The 20,731-nt window shown below is 43.6% G+C and overlaps 2 protein-coding genes and 1 long non-coding RNA gene across 3 annotated transcripts in view; 2 read left to right on the top strand and 1 right to left on the bottom strand.

Annotated features, from left to right (window-relative positions):
• The window catches only part of LOC149091789 (uncharacterized), a 28,887-nt gene extending 8,951 nt beyond the window's left edge, over nt 1-19,936 (top strand). Inside the window, exon 2 of the long non-coding RNA XR_016196527.1 lies at nt 19,807-19,936. This is a non-coding gene — a long non-coding RNA (uncharacterized LOC149091789). The remainder of the gene's footprint in view (nt 1-19,806) is intronic.
• On the bottom strand, nt 493-3,115 carry esg (escargot). The gene has a single exon (XM_030382795.2). It carries the CDS (start codon nt 2,355-2,357, stop codon nt 765-767), a length of 1,593 nt encoding a protein of 530 aa, XP_030238655.2. The 5' UTR covers nt 2,358-3,115; the 3' UTR covers nt 493-764.
• nht (no hitter) lies at nt 17,892-19,936 on the top strand. The gene is made up of 3 exons (XM_018099071.3): nt 17,892-18,016; nt 18,967-19,424; nt 19,477-19,936. The coding sequence occupies exons 2-3, from the start codon at nt 18,970-18,972 to the stop codon at nt 19,772-19,774; spliced, it is 753 nt and encodes a 250-aa protein (XP_017954560.1). The 5' UTR covers nt 17,892-18,016; nt 18,967-18,969; the 3' UTR covers nt 19,775-19,936.
• Nucleotides 19,937-20,731: the final 795 nt, after the last annotated feature.

The following is a 20,731-nucleotide window of genomic DNA, read 5'->3' as shown; positions in this document are numbered from 1 at the left end:
ATTTTGTTCATTTTTTTTTTCTTTTTTGTATTTGTTGCGGTTTTTTTGTATACCGTGTAATAAATTACTTAAAATTATAAAACGTTTTCGTATCAAAATATTTGTTCTGTTTGCTTCATTGCAAGTTTTGTTTTCATTACTAAATCTAAAAATTTGTATGTTTAGCACATTTTCAATGTATGCAAAAAGTTTCTTCATTTATATCAAAAATATATATATAGGTGTGTATAGAGAGCTATGCTAAAATACTATGATAGAGGAGATACAAATATATAAGAATTCTTTGTTGTATGTGTACAGAATTATAGTTTACAGTTTCTTGTTGATTGCTCTTAGAGGCTTTACAGTTAGACGCCGGAGCGTAATACCTATATGTACAGGATATTTGCAAATACTTTACATTAGATCGGCTTAGGATTGAGACACACTTAGGGCATGGAAACCAAATTGTCATAAATTCTTGAAATTAATAAAAATATTTTCTTTTCATTGTTTTTTTTCGATTTTTCTTTTTTTTTTTTTTTAATTTTCTCTTGCAAAGAAAATGTTGACTAGAAAATAAAAAAATAAAATAAAATAAAAATACAATTTTTACGTTTCACTGGATGTGTGTGTGTGTGTGTGTTTCTGGTTGCTGTGTGTGTCTTGGATATTTTGTTGGAGCTGCCGGGTTGCGCTTACTCTCGAGCTAGGAACTAATTTTTGGTGGAACATGGCTTGTGAACAGCGTTGTGTAATACGACGCAGTGGATGCTGCGCGGAGCCTAGGGCTCGGCATAGCCTCCATAGGATAGCTCAGAGTTGGAGCCAGCGCCGGAGCTGGATCCGCTGGATCCGGAGCCACTGCCGCCCGGACAACCGCCCTCATTGTGCTTCGTCAGCAGCGACATCCGCGAAAACGTCTTCGAGCAATTGCCGCACGAATATTTCTTGATGTCCGAGTGCGTCTGGAGATGCGCCCGCAGATTGGAGCGATCCGCAAAGGCGCGATGGCAGTGCTGGCAGCTGAACGGCTTCTCGCCCGTGTGGGTGCGAATGTGGCCCTGCAGCAGCCAGGGACGGGAGAAGGCCTTGCCGCACATGTTGCACTTGCAGGGCAGCGTGTGGGTGCGGATGTGCATCTTGAGGGCGCCCAGCGAGACGTACGTCTTGTCGCAGTCCTTGCAGCTGAAGGACTTCTTCACCTGGTTGCCCTCGGCGGCTGGGCAATGGAATTGCTGGTGCTTGGTGAGGCCCGAGAAGGTCGAGTACGATTTCTGGCAGTCGGGGCATTGATAGCGTGGCGGCGCCGACTTTTCCTTTTTGCTGGGCGAGGACGAGGCCGAGGCAGCTGAGGAGGCTGAAGACGCGGAGGAGGAGGACACTGTGGCGACCGAGGAGGCGGAACTGTTGTGCTGCTTGCCGCTGGTCACATCGCCGAGCAGCGCCGCAGCGCTCGTCTGCTTGTGCTTCAGGGAGAGATCCTCGGGCACCGAGCAGCAACTCGACTCGGGCGTCAGGCTGCGCATCGAGTAGTAGGAGCTCTCGGAGTAGGCTGGCGAAATGGGCGCATGATGCTGCGGATGCAGCGGCTGATGATGCGGATAGCCGAGAGCAGTATAGGCGGCAGCCGGATACGTGGGATAGGGCATAAATGTTTGGTGCTGGCGCACGCCCATTTGCGGCCTGTGGATCATCTCGGAGCGCATCGGCGGCGACACAGAACTGGCGCGTCCGTGCAGATAGTGATGGGGCGGCGGCGACAGGGAGCCCAACGAATCGGATGGGGAGCTGGGCGAGAGCAGCTCGGCACGCAGTGGCGCCGCAGCAGCCGCCGCGGCCGACAGATGCGGCTGATTGATGGTGCGATAGAACTCGGCTGTGTAGGACGACATGTGAAAGTTCCATGGCGGTATGCCATACTTGGGATAGGTGGGTGTGGGCACCACCACGGATGCGGCTACCGCGGCCGCCGAGGCAGCTGCCACAGCGGCTGCAGCGGCCAGGGCTGCGGCCTGTGTCTGATTGGGATCACTCTCGACATTAACACAATCGACATCGTCGTCATCCTCGTGCTCCACATCCATCTGATCGGCCTCATCGTCTGTGTGATCCACATCGACGCCCTCATCCTCACAGCAGTCGCTCACATTGATGAGCTCCTCCTCTGAGGCGCTGGAGGCTGCTGATGTCGCCGACTGCTCAATTGTTGTTGTTGCTGGTGTTGCTGTTGCAATTGGCGAGCAGACATCGCTGCTGTTGTTCTTTTTTAGGCACAAATCCTCGGGCTCGGCTTCGAACTGATAGTTGACCGGACGCTTCTTTAAAGGACACTTGCTGTAGTTCTTTTCCACTAGCATATGCTCGACGGTATGCATTTTGTAACTGTTTTTTGTTTTCTTTCTTGCTATTTATCTTTGATTATTGTCACAGTCGAAATATCTCAACTGCTTCTGTTCTGCTCGCTGTTGCTTCACATAAACATCGCGCTGCGCACAAAACTTAACGAACTGTGTGTGTGTGGACTTGCCGTCAATTTGATTTTGGCTTTGCTTTTGCTGTTGCTGTTGCAATGAACGAAAGAGGAGAACTGAAAACCAAACGGCGCTAGCAGCCTTTTTATAAGCGGCGCACTAGCGCTGCGCGCAGCCAGAGAGCACGAGAGAGCGCTGTGCCTGTGTGTTTGTTGTGCGAGAGAGCGCGTCAAAGAGCAGCAATTACCTGCTCCCTTGTGTATGCCTGCCTGGCTGGCTGGCTACCTGACTGAGACTGTGCGTATGTGTGTGTGTGTGTGTGTGCGTTGATGCGTTGTGTTGCGGCCAATCGCAGAGCTCCGCGCTGAAACCGGTTTTCACTCAGTTTATATATGCTTTATATACTTCGGAGCGCGTACACTTGCACCAATCGCTAACGCCGCCGCCGCAACAACAACAAAAAACCGACTGCAGCTAAATGCCGTTATGTTTGCTATGGTGTGCAGCGTGGCCCCCAGCTCCAGTCGTAGCAGCAAAAGAGAGCGAATCCAGCGGCGCAGTCCGATCACAGGAAGAAGCATGCAAGCCGCAGCTCTTCTCTTCCAATAATTCGCAGCACGAGTCAACACGAAGTCCCGACAGCGGCTGCAAAGAGCGCCGGAGCGTAAAAAGCATTGAAAAACAAAAAAAACTGATGAGGCAACAATAACGTGGAATACTAACATGTAATACACTCTTAGCTTTATTCTGGACTCTTTTCGGGGGTGGCAAATGGCTCTTGCGCAGTTTCTCTGATACGATTCCAGACACGTGCGAATTCAAATAGAATTTCAATAATTAAGACGCATTGAAAATGACAGCCCACGATTGACGAATAAACAGAGTTGCAAGCAACAAAACTTATCGAGCTGTGTGAATGGCACTTGACAATCGCACGAAATGACGACATTAATTATCGAAATCGAAAAAAATATATCAAAATACCCAAATTGCGAAAAATACAAATAAGCTCATAAGATGTGGATGAGGCAGAGCAGATCAGGTGCAGGGCTTGATAAGGAAAAGGACCTGCAGGTAATACAAAGCTCAGGTAAAACACAGCACGTGTGACAATCGAAAAGGGTTCAGGTAGTGCCAAAATTGATTTGATTGTGTTTGTTTTTGTCAAAGAAGCCGGGTAAAGTCAAAGATGCTGACCTGCCAAATATACATATGTATATGTATTTATATATGTATGTGTATTTTCATTCCAGGTGTACTCAGAGTTATGCGAGCAAGTGTATATTCATATACCTATGCATATACATACCTACATATGTATGTATACACATACATATGATCACAGTGGTCCACGGCTCATTTAAAAAAGAAATATGCGCATCTACATATGAAATTGGAACTAAGACATATCAACGAAATTCATGTAAGTTGCTAATCTTAACACAAACAATTGCCGTAATTATATTTTTTCTATATATTTTTTAGTTATTTTATAATAATTATTTGTTAAAACAACAAAATCCAACAGCTCCACAGCTTATTTAACTTATGTATGCAAGTAAATAAGCTCTCACATAACGCTCTCTTAAGCTGCCATAAACGCCACAGCTCTTAGCGTTTTCTTCGTTCCATTGCCACACTGTTCCGCGTGGCGCTCTTAGCGCTCTCTTAAAACGCTGCCCCATTAAACGGCGCATGGTTAACCAAGTGTCACTTGCTAATCGACTCCGACAAGGGTTTAACTCGTAAATCTAAATTTAAACGCACAAATCCTGCCACACACACACACACACACGCACATACTGAAGCGCGTGTTGAGCAATTAAAAAACAACACATGCAGCGCTCTCAAGTGGAGCCACCCGCAGCATCAGCACCAGCACCAGCGGCAGCAGCTGTCAAAGGAGCGAAACAAACAAACAAACACTTTCCATGTTGTATGTCAGATAAAAAAGGTGTTAGGCTGGGCTAGCATTGGCTTGAGTTGCTTCATAAATCATGCTCGAGTGCAGAGCTGTGCCAATTGCCATGCTCTTCTTCTTCTTCCCAGAATCGAGAATCCTGCTGCCCACACAGGCGCACGTTTAACTTAATTAGCGCGCTTATCAAATGTTTTTTTGTTGTTTTCTGTTTTTGCTCTGGTCCTCGCTTCTGGGAAGTCTCAGTTGCAGTCTAGGGCAAGCGCAATCTCTCGTCGGGCCAGGGCCAGCAGCATAAATTAGTGAGATAAAACCCGGTGCAGCATCCACATTCACAGCATCCAACTGACCACGTACTGTGAGAGATGCGATTTACATGCTCAGCGCCAGTCGGACGTCTCTCTCTCCCATTCTCTAGCTCTTATCTTATCGTCGTGGCTTGGGCAACTGTCGTCCTCTGCCTGCCTTCTCCTGCCTCTGTACTCAACTGCCTCGATAGACTGTTAACCAAGATTTAATGATCTTGTTAACTAATTTTTTCACGTTAGTTTTTCCACTCGACCAGGCAGGACCACCCAACAGGTGTGGAGTGCCTAACCGCTGCGCAAGTTAATTAGCTTACGCTGGCTACTGCCTTAAATCATCTAGGGAACAAGTTTATTGTCGCCCGTTGACAACTTCTGAGCCAATAAGTAGAGCGTATCTTTTTCTTATAGTTAACTCTCCTGGGTGGCATTGAGTCTACGAGATTTATTGACAACATTTTTAGTTGTCTTGTGCTCCTTGGAACATAATATCCTGCCTGCCCCAACAAGAGCCACAAAGCCAAAACATTTATGAAACTTTCACAGCAACCATAACAAAAAAGCGCCGCGGGTGCAGATGCTCCAGCTTCCAGGTTCAGAGATCTCCATAAGCCGCACGCACTTTCATCGAGTGCATCGATCGCACGCAGATCCGTGTCGCCGCGTCTTTTTCTTTCATTTTTTCGGGCCAGACCCGTGAGGTAGAGTCAATAAAAATGCTCGATTGTAATTTTCACTGTGCTGCAATTATTGCCTCAGCTTTCAAATGCTGCGGTAGGGCCTGCGTCTCTCCGGTGTCTCCTGATCCCCCCCGAATCCCTCCTGGTCTCTCTTGCCCTCCCTTTGAGTTACGTTACAAAAGTAATTTTCAATTTTTACTGCCTGCTCGAAGCATAAAATATAAAGCACAACTCTGTAGAGATCTGTTGAGCTGTATTTCTCCACCTTCGCCGCTCGCTTCACCCCACACACGCACACTTGTTAATGGCACACGTTGGCCGCTTTGCTTATCCTCAACCTCAACAAGTGGCTGTGGCTTTTTTTTCTGTTTCTCTTTTTTTTTTTTTTGCCTGCGTGTCCTTAAAACGCTTAAATGCAGAAAGAAACACGAGTTTTTCATGTATTTCGTAGCAGACAAATCTCATTAAAAGGCGTCGCGTCGCGTCTTCGTTCATAAGGAAGTCTCAACAGTCTCTCTCTCTCTGTCTCTCTCGCTCTTCCTCGCTGGCCTGCGCTTGACCCCTTTTGCTCTCGTGCTCAGGCGTTGTATTTAAAATGTCGTTAATAATTTGTTGCTCTGCCCCAGACACAGACGCAGAAACACACACACAAACACATATATTGAGCAGTCGCAAGTCCCTTGGCCGCATTTGCTTCTTCTTCTTCATCTTCTGCTTCTTTTTAAAGCTTGTCGTAAAAGAGTTTTATTATTTCTGTTTCAGTGCCCTTAAATAGGATTAGTACCTTAAGAGCTGCTCATATTGTGCGGCTCTTGTGCCTTGTTTCATCTTGCAACAAATAAACTAAAGTAACAAAAATATTATATTGCTAAAAAATGAAAAAAAAAAAAAAAACGTGATCTTTTAACACGCTTTCCAATATTATGAAATTTGTAAAAATATGGCATACAAAATTGTTTTTAGTATACTTTTTCGTAGTTTTCAATTTTTATAAAAACAATTTGGAATAAAAGTAAATATTTCTTCTTGTATAAGGATTTGAATGAATGGTTATTCCTATCATATACATATAATATAACATATTCATATTATGTTCATATGAATATGCCTATAATAATCATATCATATTCACATTATAATAATATTATAATTGTATTCATATTTATATTCAAGTCGTATGTAAGCCATGAACTGAATTTAATTGTTATAATTAATAGAATAATGATGTATTATTTTCAATATATTTTTTTAATTATTAATAATTTAATTTGATTCTACATCCCATGATTTCTTCTGTCTTTTCTTCCTTTGTGTCAACTCCCATGTTTATGGTCGTTTTACAACACTAAAGCGTGCCATTAAATCCCTGCCTACATGTGAATTCACGCAATCAGCTATGTTTTCGTATGTAAATTATAACAGCAAAAACTAAAAAAATGAAATACAAATGGGAGTAAGAAGGAGAGGTAAAATAAATAAATAATGTCGTGGAATTGTAAAAGTTCAGTCAGGCACTAACAACGTGATTTTTCAAACAAAAATGCCTTCAGATGCAAATTGCCTGTGGGCAGCAGAATAGAACAAGAAGAAGAAGAGTAGGTGGAGGAGTGTAAGATGAGGACGAGGTCTAAGCAGAAGTGAAGCTCTTTAAATTGGAGCTCAGAGATTCTCCCACAGCCCACTGCACTAGTTTCCCAATGCCCATTGATGCTGCGATGACAATAATGTTGTCTGCGCTTCGTTACGTGTTGCTGCCGTTGCTGCTGCTGTTGTTGTTGCTGTTGTTGTTGCTGCAGTTGCAATTGTTGGTGGTGCTGCTGCAGCTTTGGCCATAGCCAGTGCATTGTCATTGTCACCATAACAATTTTGTTTGCCTTTTTCTGCATTGGCCAGTGCCTCCCGCTGTGCTGTGCATTGTTTGTGCCGCGCACGCTGCGTCGATTTCCCAGAATTGACACCTTGCTCTGTCTGCACTCTTCTACCCTCCCTCTCTGCCTCTCTGCTCGCTCTTCGCCTGCCTCTTCAAGATTTGCTACAGTTTTGTGTGCGACGCGCCAAGTTGTCTGCCCTGTGTTAGCTGGTGTAATCAGCCCGGGTACGGCGTGTGGAATCTTTTGGCACATTCATCATTCCAGGCTTCCATTGAAACAATTGTGAGGCACACACTCACATACATATGTACAAGTATATATTTGTAGTGTGTGTGCCCGACCAGGTGTTTGCCCAGGAATTTCAATTTGCATAAATTTGGTTCAGATTTGCGTACAATAGGACCTGAAGGCAGCACCAGGCGTAGCTGCCTGAGGATAAGCAGCCTCTACCTCTGCCCCCACCTCCGCCTCTACCTCTAGTAGCGCATAATGATCGATGCACATTGGATTGTGCGTGGCTTCTAATGAAGATGTTGAGCTCTGATCTTCGCTTGTGACGAGCAGCAGATGCTCGTGGCTCAAATTGAGTGCAGTCGGAGCGTCAACTATTAATATTACCATTTATATATACAGTTGTGATCTTGAGAATGGTAGTGAGTACTCTGGAGTCTTTTAATTCAACTGTGCCTATCTGTTCTCTTCAGCGATTCGGCTTCGACTATTCTATGAATATTTCTCCGATCTGTAAGACTATCCATGCTCAAATTTCATGCTTTCATAGTTTCAGAAATCGAAAGCCATAAGAGCGTAAGAATTCCGAATAGAAGTACATACTTTATAAGCTGTTCCTTCTTTCTACTCCCTTAACAATTCAGTAGCCACACAGTTTGAAAGCCCTTCCTGCACTTCTAGTTTTATTTCTAGTGCTCAATATTGGGCATACTTGAGAAATAAGTTGCTACAGTTGATCCTCGCATTTAATCGTTGCCTTTACTAGTTTAATATAGAGTGACTTGCAAATAAAATCAGCCCAGTTATTTGACTTTGAATCGGCTCCACAGCAACACCTTTAACGCAGTGAAAGGATAATTCCTAGGCAATTCTTTCTCATTTAGAGCATACTTCCTTGTATACAATTCGCATCAGCTAGACAAGCTGGCAGCTCCGCAGGCCCAGCTGTGCCGGCCAGATGGCTGAACAACTCATTTCGGGGCAGACCACCTGATGCCACCACCGAAGGCGTGCACGGACAGCGCTAATGCACCACCTACAGCTACTGGCACAAGAAAAGACAAAACAAATGAGAAACAATGCACAGTTATATTAGGAACTGTGCAAAATCGAAACGAAATAGAGAAATAGAGAATTAGAGCATGCGGCGTGCGGGCTAGACGCCTGCTAAGCAGTTCATTTGTTCGCAGATTAGACGGCGAGGCGGCAGGACAAAGCTAAACAGAGTCGAATGGCTTTCTATAGAGAGAGAAAGAGAGAGAGAGGGAGAGAGAAGGAGAGTGAGAGAGGTAGAGCAACTGCACGGCAAAAGCCTACACGCACCGTGAGAAAGCAACAGGTGTGGTCGAGTCTCTTGACCAAATGCTAAGCCCGGCCGGGTCGCTTATCTGGCATAGTTTATCGGGCACCTGCTTGACCAGCGAATTGCCCAGGCAAATAAACCCATTCGGTGTGGTAAATATGCTCGTGTCATCAGAAATCACGATCACAACGATTTCATAGCCGCTGGCCAAAGGCAAACAAATTCAGGTGCTAAACGTGTTGTGCGTGTTCAAATGACATTTCATTTATCTCTCATGTGGTCAGCCAGTCAGCTCAGGCAGCCGACCCACGGGTCGAGCTTCTATTTGCTCATAGTTCAGGTATTTATTTACCAACAGCTTGGCAAACGCTTAACAAGTGTCTGCGGTTGCTGTTTGTTTGTATTTGCATTTAGTCAGGCTCGATGACAAGATAATGAGAGAATATATAAATGAGATAATACGAAAGAAAAAAAAATATATATATTATATATGTATACAGTTTATGTTTGATGTTTTAACTGGTTATCGCAAGAGTTATCCTGAGCTGTTGCCTGATTTATTTTTACTTTTGTGAGATAAGTCAAAGAGTAAAATATTGAAAATTTTTGGGATGTGATCTCTATTCATAATAATAGAGCTAGTTCGGGATCAAAATTTTTGCGTGTTCCTTGTTTTAGTACCTATAAGAGAACTTGTATATATTCATAAGAATTTATCAATCAAGGTTAGACTTTAAAGATATGTACCTCTAAAAACATATAATATGGATACCTAATTAATGAATCAATTAATCAGTTCCAAATTCTCTATATTATAACTCTATACTAACATATCCCATACATTAAATAGTGTTCTATCTAACATATCACTCCACACAAAAACAGCAAATACTCTTGAGCGCATCGGGTTGTAAAACTTCAAGAACTACTCGAGCTAAGAGTATTTCCATCAAATCTCGAGTCTTTCTCATGGTAGTGCCAAATGAATCATTCGCAGCGCTACGCTTCGGCATCCAATTTGCAGCGCAGGGCACATGCCAATACAAAAACTCAATTGCTGGCTGCAGGTCGACTTACCTACTGGATCAAACGCTAAATCCTCAAACAAAGGACAACATGGCGAAAAGAAAAGAATGAAAAAGTATTATAGACAAATGTGGGCATACTTTTGCCTTTGGCACAAGGACAGGTGATGAGCGTCTATCCAGATACCTCGTCTCTCATCTTTTTTTTTTTGTGTTTTCGTCGAATGCCACACAGGACTCGAAAGTCAGGTCTGGAACCTGTGCCTAGGATGTGCTGATGCCTATCGCTATTATTCGCAAAAAATAAGAAGCAGAACAAAAAGAAGTGCACACAAAAGCGGGCGGCCAGACAGCTGACAAATCTGAAGAGATGAAGATGCTATTAGAAAACCAGAGACGGAGCAAGGCAGAGACAGAGGGCGAGCGAGAGGGAGAGAGGGAGATAGGAATGCCAACCAGCTGCCTGGCCATGGCTTAGAACATGCACCGTCCTTTTTAACTTCGTTCGGTTTTTGGCAAGGTGCCGGGATTGCGTCATGTACAGTGCGCCCTCGGCAAGGTGGTCTGCTATGACTCTCAGTTTAGAGCGAACTGTCAACATAAATCTTGCTTATATATACTTTGTCATAATTCAGTGTGGAGATCTCGCTGGCAGCGCTTATTATTTCGTTTTTAATTGATTGGGAGCGGAAGTGGCTGAGCATCGCTTCATAATGCCCTAGACCTATTATTAGTTGTCATAAATCTTGATAAGGCAAAGATCGTACGAAATGAGTTCAAGCTGCAAACGAGGCTTAAACCCTTCATTAGGCAAGGCTTTGATTTGGTGAACTGTTTCTCGTTCATGTTGTTCGTCAAATTACATAATGATGGCCAGCCTACAGACACAGGCTTGAGTCCTTGCCACGCCTTGCACACACACACACACACGCACACACCTAGAGGCCGCACCTTTTGTGTGTGGGTGTGGCAGTCCAAATAAAGGCAATCCTTTTTATGGCCGCCGCGGTCCACTTGACAGTTTAACCAAAAATGCAAACCGTTGAAATTAAGTTAAATAGTTTCTTGTTAAAGCAAACCCTTTTCTCGAGTACCGTTTCTTTTCGGCTGGCTCTGTGTTGCAAGCGCGCACCTGCCAAATGATTAATCATTTTGTGGCCCCGAACTCGTCTGCCTTTAACACCTTTACCCTCTCTCTACCTCCCGCCACCTCTCTCACTCCCTCACCCAATCACGCTCTCTCTTTCTCTGTTAGTTGCACCCGTCGCCTCTTCAATCCATCGTTGAGTTTTCTTTGACTCTTTCTCTGCTTATTCTTCCTCTTCACTTTGTTTCTTTTTGTTAAATGCTAAAAGCTCATCAATTATACGGCACACATCTGTCTTTTTAGGGGCTTGTTGCACCGCCGCTGCGAGGCGCCAAAGGTCGCGCTTTTCTCTTTTCATTTTGGATGCTAAGTCTCTAATCATGTCCATCAATTTGATGGCTGCACATACTCGTCTATGGGCTCACCTCTAGTATGTGCTACGTTGAATGAAATCGCCTCGCTCGCTGGGCGATCCCATGCTATTTATTTACTTTGTGGGCGGTCGCAGCGTGAAATCTTTTAATGCTTTACTCTAATTTAATCTTAATTACGCATTTTATATTATTTTAATTACAATTTCTAGGGTATAGTTCTAGATTATGGACTGACATTATTGTAATCTACCAGGATTGGCTTGGTTCTTGAAGTGATTAACACATAGAACTGTACATTATTTGATTTATACATTTTTCTATCTATACGAATAGGTTTTTAGGGTTGAGTCAAGAATTTGTAATGCTTTGGCTGGAGTTGAGGGTGATAAGCTGGGTGGCCTCTTTAAAAGCTATAAACTGGAGCATAGAGCAATATTCTTAAATCGTCCTCTTGTTTTTTCCCGAATCGAATTGCTCTAATTCTGATACTCTTAAGTTTTTTCCTTGTGTTTAGGAAGTTTCCATCTTTGCCTTAAATGAACTGGGATCACAATTGTATATCAAATGAATAGGTTGTTATAAGTATTTAACTGTTAAGAAATGTTCATCTTGCTGTTCCTTTAATTATCTGCATTACCTTTCATTCCTATAGAATTTGATTTACTTGATTTACTTGAAAACGATTTTCTTTCTTTTCATTGATAGATATATTTAATAACACATTTAACTCTAAATATTTATGAATTTTCTTTACCTGTTTTTTAATTTTCTGAATTATAAAATTAAATAATATATCAATCAAGCTACTTTTATATTCCCATATGCAAATATAATACCAATATAACTATTCAAAAAAATCCCCGATAAGATTCTCTGGCAATTCTAATTGATTTTCATTCCAAATTTCTAGCATAATTTCTCTTCTGGCAATCTTTCAACAAGGCAAGGACCTACGCATTGTCATATGCAGACACGACTCATAAATCCAAAGGGAGAGAGACAAACGCGATGCACTTTAGGCGCACGCGCAGATGTTTTTACAGGATTTTCATTAGTGTCAGCACTCGTTGCACGCATTTGAATAAATAAAGTGTGCATGTGCGAGTGTGTGTGTGTGCGTACACCAAACAAAACATGTCAGGTCCCAAAAATAATTGAAAAGAATGAAGGAACGTGAGCGCGCGCGTCTATAAATCAACGCGGCAGGATAATGCATCCACGAGTGTTGAGCACTAATTTTGGCTCGTTGCGGCATCTGTCCAGGAGCCAAAGCAGGAGCAGGAGCAGCAGCAGCAATAACAAAGCGGCCTCCATTGAACACGTCGAGTGGCTTCGCTTGAATGCAATGCGAGAAACGAAGATCCCTTACAAAGAGAGACGGAGCGCGTAATATGAGGCAGCTTGGCTAGCGCACCTGGCCGTGATTTGGAAACAGAGCTGAGCACGGCTGAGCTATTTAGAGGCAGACGTGGAACAGGTTGACGACGCACGAAGCGAGCCAACAAACCCGCTTCATAGCGGTCAGAGCTGAGTAAAACAAAAAACTAACTGCAAAAATTATAATATTAAAATTTTATTACATTAAACAACGACAGCAACAACATCGACAACAACGACAACAGCAACTGAGTGGTTGTGCCTCCCTTTTCGGAGACGACACAAATCAGATCAACCGTTGCCTGAACCGTGATGAACCTGCCGCGCAGCGAGCGAGCTCTGGTCCCGTTGCTTGTGCTCTGCGCCGCCTGATGTTGCAACAGTGCCACAGTCCACAAGCGGTAAGTGCCCCAACCATTAAACTTCCAGCTGGTGGCACGAGCTTAATGTTGTCGTTATACATTTTACAGGTTGACGACACACGAACCAGCGCGATTCACAGTTTGCAGCTTCAGCAACGTCAGCAACGTCAGCAGCGTCAGCTCTCCGTCTGCAGGGGAGAGTTGCGGACAGTCGCGCTCCCTTGTCCATGTGGGGGGCGTGCATCCAACACACATGTATCCGTGCAACCACAGGCCATGCACGCCGCCGGCGGCGTGTTGCACTTTTGGTTTTTTTCTTTTTTTGCTTTAAAAATTAAGCTCATTGAAAATGGCGGACAGGGTATATTAGTTCTTTGGAATGTGCCACATACCGATGTAGGTCAAATCCATAAGCAATAAAAGCATAAACAGGGGAGAAGTTCTATCTATGGCATTTCCTTAAGATTCTTATTAATTGAGATAAGTCTAAATACTTCAGCAGAATAGAAAATCTTTGCGTCCTCATATCACATTGATCTAGGAAGCCATAAGAGGTAGAATATAGACATATTTAGCAATGTTTTTCAAGATCTTCTTACTTTAAGATCAGTACCAAGTCTTTCAAGCAATTTATAAAATCTTGAAAATTAGTATACGATATTCGCTACATGAAATATCAACATCAACAACAGAGAAGATCTATGTATGCCTCGCTTATCGTTTATAGGGACGTCGGAAGACATCTCTGGCATGATTTTAGATCTTGAAATCGAGTTCTCGAAGAGTATACATAGCTTACAAATGAAAATCTCTTTTGTATAGCCGCTGAATTAAATTTACTTCACTCTTTTAAAGATGTTAGGACTCTAGTTTAAAGTCTCTAGTTTAAACTCTCACCCGCTGCAGGGTATCTGCTAGTCAATCAGTCCCTACTGCAAATACCTTTACTTGTTACTTATGTATATTCAGTCGCCCGTCTGGCTTCAGTCATCGGTTGGGGGCACAGTGCCCGACTGCAGCCTAACAGCTATTAAGTTTGCCCGCTTTGCCCACTTTGCATATGATTTCTGTTGTTGTTGTTGTTTCATGTGTTTTTTTTTTCTGGGGCCCTGGGGGTCAGCGTGGGGCGCAGGCACACGCGGGTTATCGTCCGGTTTATGGTGCCATCGAGGAACGCGCGTCATGTTTATAAAGAAATTCTCTGCTGTTCACATAATACGAGTAATTTTCTTTTGGCAACGTGTCGTCAATGGGCATCCATCGATGCCTGGCGGCGACTCCGAATGGGAGCTGCTTTGGCCAAGTACCAAGCACTACGTCATGAGGTTCGTTCGCTTTGTCTTTAATGTTTTTATAAAGTGTTTGCTACTTGTTGTGAGGCGAAGTTTTTGGCGATTTTTTCACTGTTATTATATGCGATTATAATAATTATATAATATATGTATATTATTATTTAAATATGGAAGATTTTTCCGATTAATAAGTTCATAGATTCGTTCAGAAATGAAGATTAGGAAATCCGTATAAATAAATCTACTATATTTTAAATATTATTGAAAGACATTTAAATTTATATATTTGCGACTCTATAATTATATATAATTCGATTAGAATTAATTCATTTAGTCTTTTATTAAACGTTTCCTGGCTATGCCGATATTTTTTAATATGTTTAATAATAATAAATAGTACAATTATATACAGCTAAAACTAAATACTTGATATCAATGCATATTAATAGACATTTAAAAATAGCAAGTGTTAAGAGATTTATCTAAAATAAATATAAATTTGTCATTCTAAGATTCTCGTAATTCATTCAGCTAGGAATGCTCTATTGTCATCGTATTCCTGTTACCAATTTGCTGGAAACAATGCTCGATTTCAATTCTTCCCAGAAGCAAACGGAAATGCGATGCTGTAAAAATAAATTAGAAGTGGAAGTAGCAACAATAATATTGTAGGTGTTTTGTCGATTGTCTCCGTTTGGCAAGGCGTGTCATTTTCACTTCCTGCTGCTCAAAAAGAAAAACGAGACACACGTCAAGTTGTCTCAGTCTCTCTCTGTGTGTGTATTGCAGGTGCACATCAGGTGCATTTTTGTTTCAGTTTTTTGCTCGTCTCACATCGAACTTAATAGGCAAGCAATGCAAACTGTAATTGAAACATTACGATCGCCTGTCAGCCGTTTCCATAAGCAAAATGAATCGTTTCCTTTCATATTTAAATCGGAGCAGGCCTGCCAGCAGCATATCAAGCTAACTTTTTCAAATGCCACCACGCCCACTTAAGTGGCGGCTGAAAACCAGTAGCCGCAGCCGCATGCAACTGCCACCGAGGGCAAACGTTGCCTGCAATCAAAATCTTCAGCCACCGCCGCCACTTTCACACGTCCACATCATCCACATGCACAACGTCATCATCATCGTCATAATAATAATCAACATTTAAGCTAACAACGTCAGCCTGCATTCGCAATAAACGCTTCACGTCAAAGATTGATCATTGCGGCCAGCCCAGGCTGTGGCTCAGACTCATCCATTTCGCCCAATCAGCCACGCCCACAAGATGCAACACTGCAGTTAAAAGCGCTCCAGCCCCACTCGCCCCGCCTTCCCTGTATTAAAATGGCTTAAAACTTGGGCAGAGGTGGCAAGAACAATAACCAGTAGGAGCGCACCGATTGGAGACTTCTTGAACCTGAGATATCCTGTAGAAGAGTATTTTATTTAATGTTCAAGTAAAGCACAATTAAATTAAAATAAAAGAATAATAATTTTATAGTGAATTCTTTTCTGAACTTTATTTACATTGACATAGATGTATATAAAATATATGTATGTATATTTTGCATTGTATATCACGCCCCTAACGTAATATAATATAACTCAGCTGAATATGAATATATAAATATTTTTATTAAGTTCTAGTTTATTTTTTTTAATAGCTGCAAAGTAAAAGCTTTCATCTACCTAGGTATATCTGCCGACATTAAATATATTAAAAAATATATATATATATATTTGATATTTAAATTAATATTTTTCATCTACATTTTCTTAGAATATTTCTGAGCTACTAGCAAAGCAGAGTTTTATCACCAGCTCCTTTGTGTACGTCTACATTATATTTATAATAATTACTAGATATTATATTCTTAATAATACATATTTATCAACCTATTTGTTCCATGCAGTGAAAGCTGCCTCAGCACCCTCAGTCACAGCAAGCCCAGCTCTGCTTGGCAGGGCGCATAGGGTATATTCCTATCTATATATAGCAAAACGGTGGCTTTTGGCCTGCTGCTTCCGCTGCTCGACTGTGCTGCAAGGTGTGTGGCAGCAACAGTAGCTGCCACCGCTACTAAAAGCGCAACAATTGCCAATTTCGCTTGCTGCGCCCAAAAGTACAAAAAAAAAGCACAACACTGCGAGCCCAACAGGTACGCAAAAGCCTGGCTGAATGGAGGCGCTGCCAATTGTTGTCTGTCTATCTGTCTCTCTCTGTGTGTGTGTGCGACCTGTGCCCGGCTGTCGCTGCACTCCATGCTGCCTTCAACTTTCTACAACTGCTGCCACATGCTGCGGATGTCTATGAATGGGACGCAGCGTCCCATTCTCAACTCGCATCGACTTGCAGGCGGTGCTACATCATCGTCGACGTTTGGGACGTCAACTTGTTGCGATTTCGATTTCCTGTGCGCAAAACTTTGACGTTTGCTGGGTCACCTTGCCAAGAAGGGGGCCAGGGGGGCAATATTCGTAATTGCTCTGAAAAGAAATTTCCATATGATAATATTTATTCGCTGGAATATGCCCACAACTCATCGGTCTAAACGTCTAAAAAAAAAGAAAAAAAAAAATACGTCCAGCTACGCCCGCGCTCCACGCAACACTCACTCTTCTTCTCGTTGTTGTTGTTGTTGTCTATTTGACACTGCGCAGGCGGCGAGGATGCACTGCAAACAGTGTGTGGGTGGTCGCTGCAACCGCAGCTCCAACTGCAACTCTGACTCGTCGTCGTCTGGCAGCAGCAGTCACTTTTCGGGTTACCTTCGACTGGCTGCGGCATTCGTGTTCGCATTTTTTATTTGTATTTTTGCATTTCCATTTGGCCAACTGGCTCTGTCTGTCGTTCGTTTATCGTTCAGCTCTACTCCTGCTTCTTTGCTTTTATTTTGCCTCTTTCTTTATTATCTAGTTGGCATTTTAGTTGAATTGTTAGCTTGGTTTATGTGCTGATCCCAACTGTGGCTCCCTCCTCCTCTGCTCCTGCTGAATTATGCAAGCTGGCCTCGCATTGGCAGTTGGCATTGCCAATCTGCATTTCTAAATACATTGGATTGAATATGGACCGTTAGCATTACGATTGATGCACTGACTATTTGCTAACTTATCGTTATTCAAATTTTTAGTGCTTTGCCGCAGTGCTGTAAAAGGCCATGCGCAATCGATAGGCGATAAAGACAATGGTTGCTTTTGTAAGCCAGTAAAAGATTCGCTGCAATTCCAATTAATCAATTGCAATATTGAAGAGATAATTGATAGACAGAGAGGGCGAGAGAGAGAGAGATAGAGAGTGGGGGAATGAAAAGAATTCGTGTACAATTTAGTGCTGTAAAAGGCTGGGAGTAATCGATTAGCGATTAAGAGAGCGGTTTCTTTTGCAGGCCTGTACACTTCACTTCTAATTAATCAATTGCAATATTAAATAGATAATGGAATGAGAAAGAATTTTTGTAGAATTCAATCATAATTTTCGTTTATATCTAGTGTTTATATCTAGTGTTTCAGGCTTAGAGTAATCGATAAGCGATAATACCAATAGAGTTAGTACTGGAATTAGTTTGACTTTCAAACAATCCCACTCGAAGTAGGCTTCGACTTTCTTCACTCGTCTGTCTGCCTGTATATGTATTAAAACAGCCTTTCTATTCTTAATCAACTCGCATCGAGCTCATCTTGAAACAACTTGAATAATTATAAGAAAAGTCAAGCCAACCGCGCACCTTGCATCAGCCAACAACTCAAGTAAGTAAGCCCGCATCTACCCCTATGGTTATCAGCCCAAGTTTTCAACTTGTAAAAACAATGATAATTAAAGAAAGGAAAATACATAATTAGGTCGACGCCTTGTGGCTGCGACGGCGCTGCACTGCACTGCACTGCACTGACGGCACACGTAATGAACCTGTTCGGGAGCAAGGCAACAACACAGGCAACGGGCGACAGACGACAGACGACAGACGGTGTCGGCACACGCAGCCAACAAAGCGACTACTGACGCACGCACACACACACACATACACAGACACCTTGACCAGAATTTCTAATAAATTTCTAGCTAGGGGTAACAACATGTCACAACACCAGCCCAGAGCTCAGGTAATGCCTAGTTTAAGTATGCGCCCAAGCACCCTCATGACTGACTGAGTGGACGAGACGAGACGGGCCCGAACCGAACTGGACCTTCCACTTTGGGCTGTGGGAGTCAGTGGTGCGGGACGGGCTAGCCGAAGTCGACGGGCGACAGTCGCGCGTCGCTCTTGCTTAATATCCGCTTAGAGCATTTCGGGCTGGGCTCTGTCCTAGTTCTAGCATTCCATCATGCTCAGCTCTTTTGAATAATTAGTCGCTCGTGCCAGTCACCACGCTGCCAGTCACCACGCTGCCTTTTTGGTCTTTCGCATTCCACTGCACTTTGCATAACATGTCCTCGCTCGCTCCTGTTGCTGCAGATGTGAGCTTGTGTGGGCAGGTTGAGTGCACTGTGCACTGGAGAGGAACAAGTGCCGTCCGAGAGCTGGGCTGTTGCGGTCACTGATCGTGCACTCGACCGGTAAGGATCATGCTGGCATATGTTAGCTTCTATTAAAGCGCCTGCCATGCGCATGCCAGAGGTGCAGAAGCGTGCCATAGCTTTGCTAGCCAGCAGCTGCCAGAATCAACTTGAACTGACTTTCCATGTGTTTGCTTATTAGAATATGTCCAGCAAACCGATTGAGGTGCCCATGCAGCCCTATGCCGGCCGGCTGCTCATCATCGAGAATCTGATTGTGCCCGATCCCAGTGACGACGACAAGCTGTCGGCGGGCAAGAAATCCTTTCCGGGATCGAAGTTTTCGGACATGCCGCGCCCGTCGTTCTTCGAGCCGAAAGTCATTGAGAAGACGCTGTTCAAGTATTGCGCCGTGGAGGGCGTCACCAAGGACTTCAAGGACGATATTGTGAATGCCCTGCTCGCCGCCGTGGAGACCTATGTGAAGCACGTGATAATCTCGGCCATTGAGTTATGTGAGCATCGCTCCGGCAACAGTCTGTTCACCGATCCACGCTGTGTGGTGAAGCACGATATGCGCACCACAATGATGTTTCTCAACGAACGCGAGGTGGCCGACTACGGCTGTTCGGATGATGACTCCGCCTACGGCCATCGCAGGTAACACTCACTAAATTAAATCTACTATAAATGTATTCAATTCACATTCCAGGCGCTGGATAAAATTGCAACGCAATCGCACCAACAACTCGGGCGAAAACGAAATGCGTCTGCAGTCAACGAATTATACGGCCATGATGGCACTGGGCGCTCGCAAGCCACTTAGACCGACTGGCCCTAGCGCACCCGGCGCACAGGCAGCAGCTGGCACTGTGCAGCCGCCGCCACGTCCGTTCACCATACGCGTCAAGCACATGAATGTAAAGGATATAATACAGTTCCTGGAGGAGGAGAGGCGCTATTACAAATCTAAGTTGCTCTACGATGCGTACATAAACTATAAGTGGTAGAAGCGAGAGAGAGAGGGAGATGGAGAAGAGAGGACGCTAGAGTGGCTTAGACATGTCGCTGCACGCGCATTGCGATTTCATTTATAATCCTGTTCACTCTGTAGTTCACTCTAGTTCAATGAACTTCCTTTTGAAATAAATCAGAACAAAAGCCCAAGGAAACAGGTGGTGCGTCCTTTGTTCCATCAGCTGCTGCACTTGGCATTTCAATGGAGCTCCATGAAAATTCATGTATTCCGTCCATGCACTTTGAACTTTTGTGCACTGATTGCAGACGCTGACGTAGACTCCAACACCGTTGCCGACTGCGACTCAGACTCAGACACAGACACTGAGCCGAGACATTCGACGACAATGCCTTCGAGTACTTAAAGGAATATCCGGCCGGCCGGCACTAAGGCAGACAGAAAGCATATGCGCATGCGCTAGTCGCCAACTGTCGGTGTCGTCTCTTTGGAGGAAACGTGATCTTATCGTGCCGCTCATTATGTTAAGTGTACTGGCAATAAAATCAAATCACAATCTACGCGTCTCCAATTGAACTTCAATTGAAGCCGTGCGCCAACTCCCTAGCCACTCACGTAGCCGATCCCCATCCACACGGGTTACAGTTGGGCATGCGTGCGGATCGTGCCGTGGCCAGCGATTGTAGTAGCATTACTTTTCATGTAATTGATAGCATTTCGGAATGGGTTAAAAGAATGACCATTCCATACATACGTAATTAGAAGTGCAATAGACACTTCTGTGGGCAGGTATGAAGTAGAACTGAACTTTTCAGCCGAAGCCGACATTAGCATATGTGAAGTTATTGTTATCGGAAGACATTTCGTAAATTTTTGTTTTGGTTTAAAATGCCTTTTAAGTGCTCTGATATTATATTGGGTAATATATTTAGGTACAGTGAACTCAGACTTGCATACCACACAGCTCTTGTGCTACATTTAAACTCGCATT

The sequence above is a fragment of the Drosophila navojoa genome, chromosome 3 (genome assembly GCF_054131105.1).
Source record: "Drosophila navojoa isolate 15081-1374.11 chromosome 3, UAZ_NAV_1.0, whole genome shotgun sequence".
Taxonomy (NCBI): Eukaryota; Metazoa; Arthropoda; class Insecta; order Diptera; family Drosophilidae; genus Drosophila; species Drosophila navojoa.
Note: the sequence above shows the minus strand (reverse complement) of the source record. Positions and strands in the feature narration are given on the sequence as shown.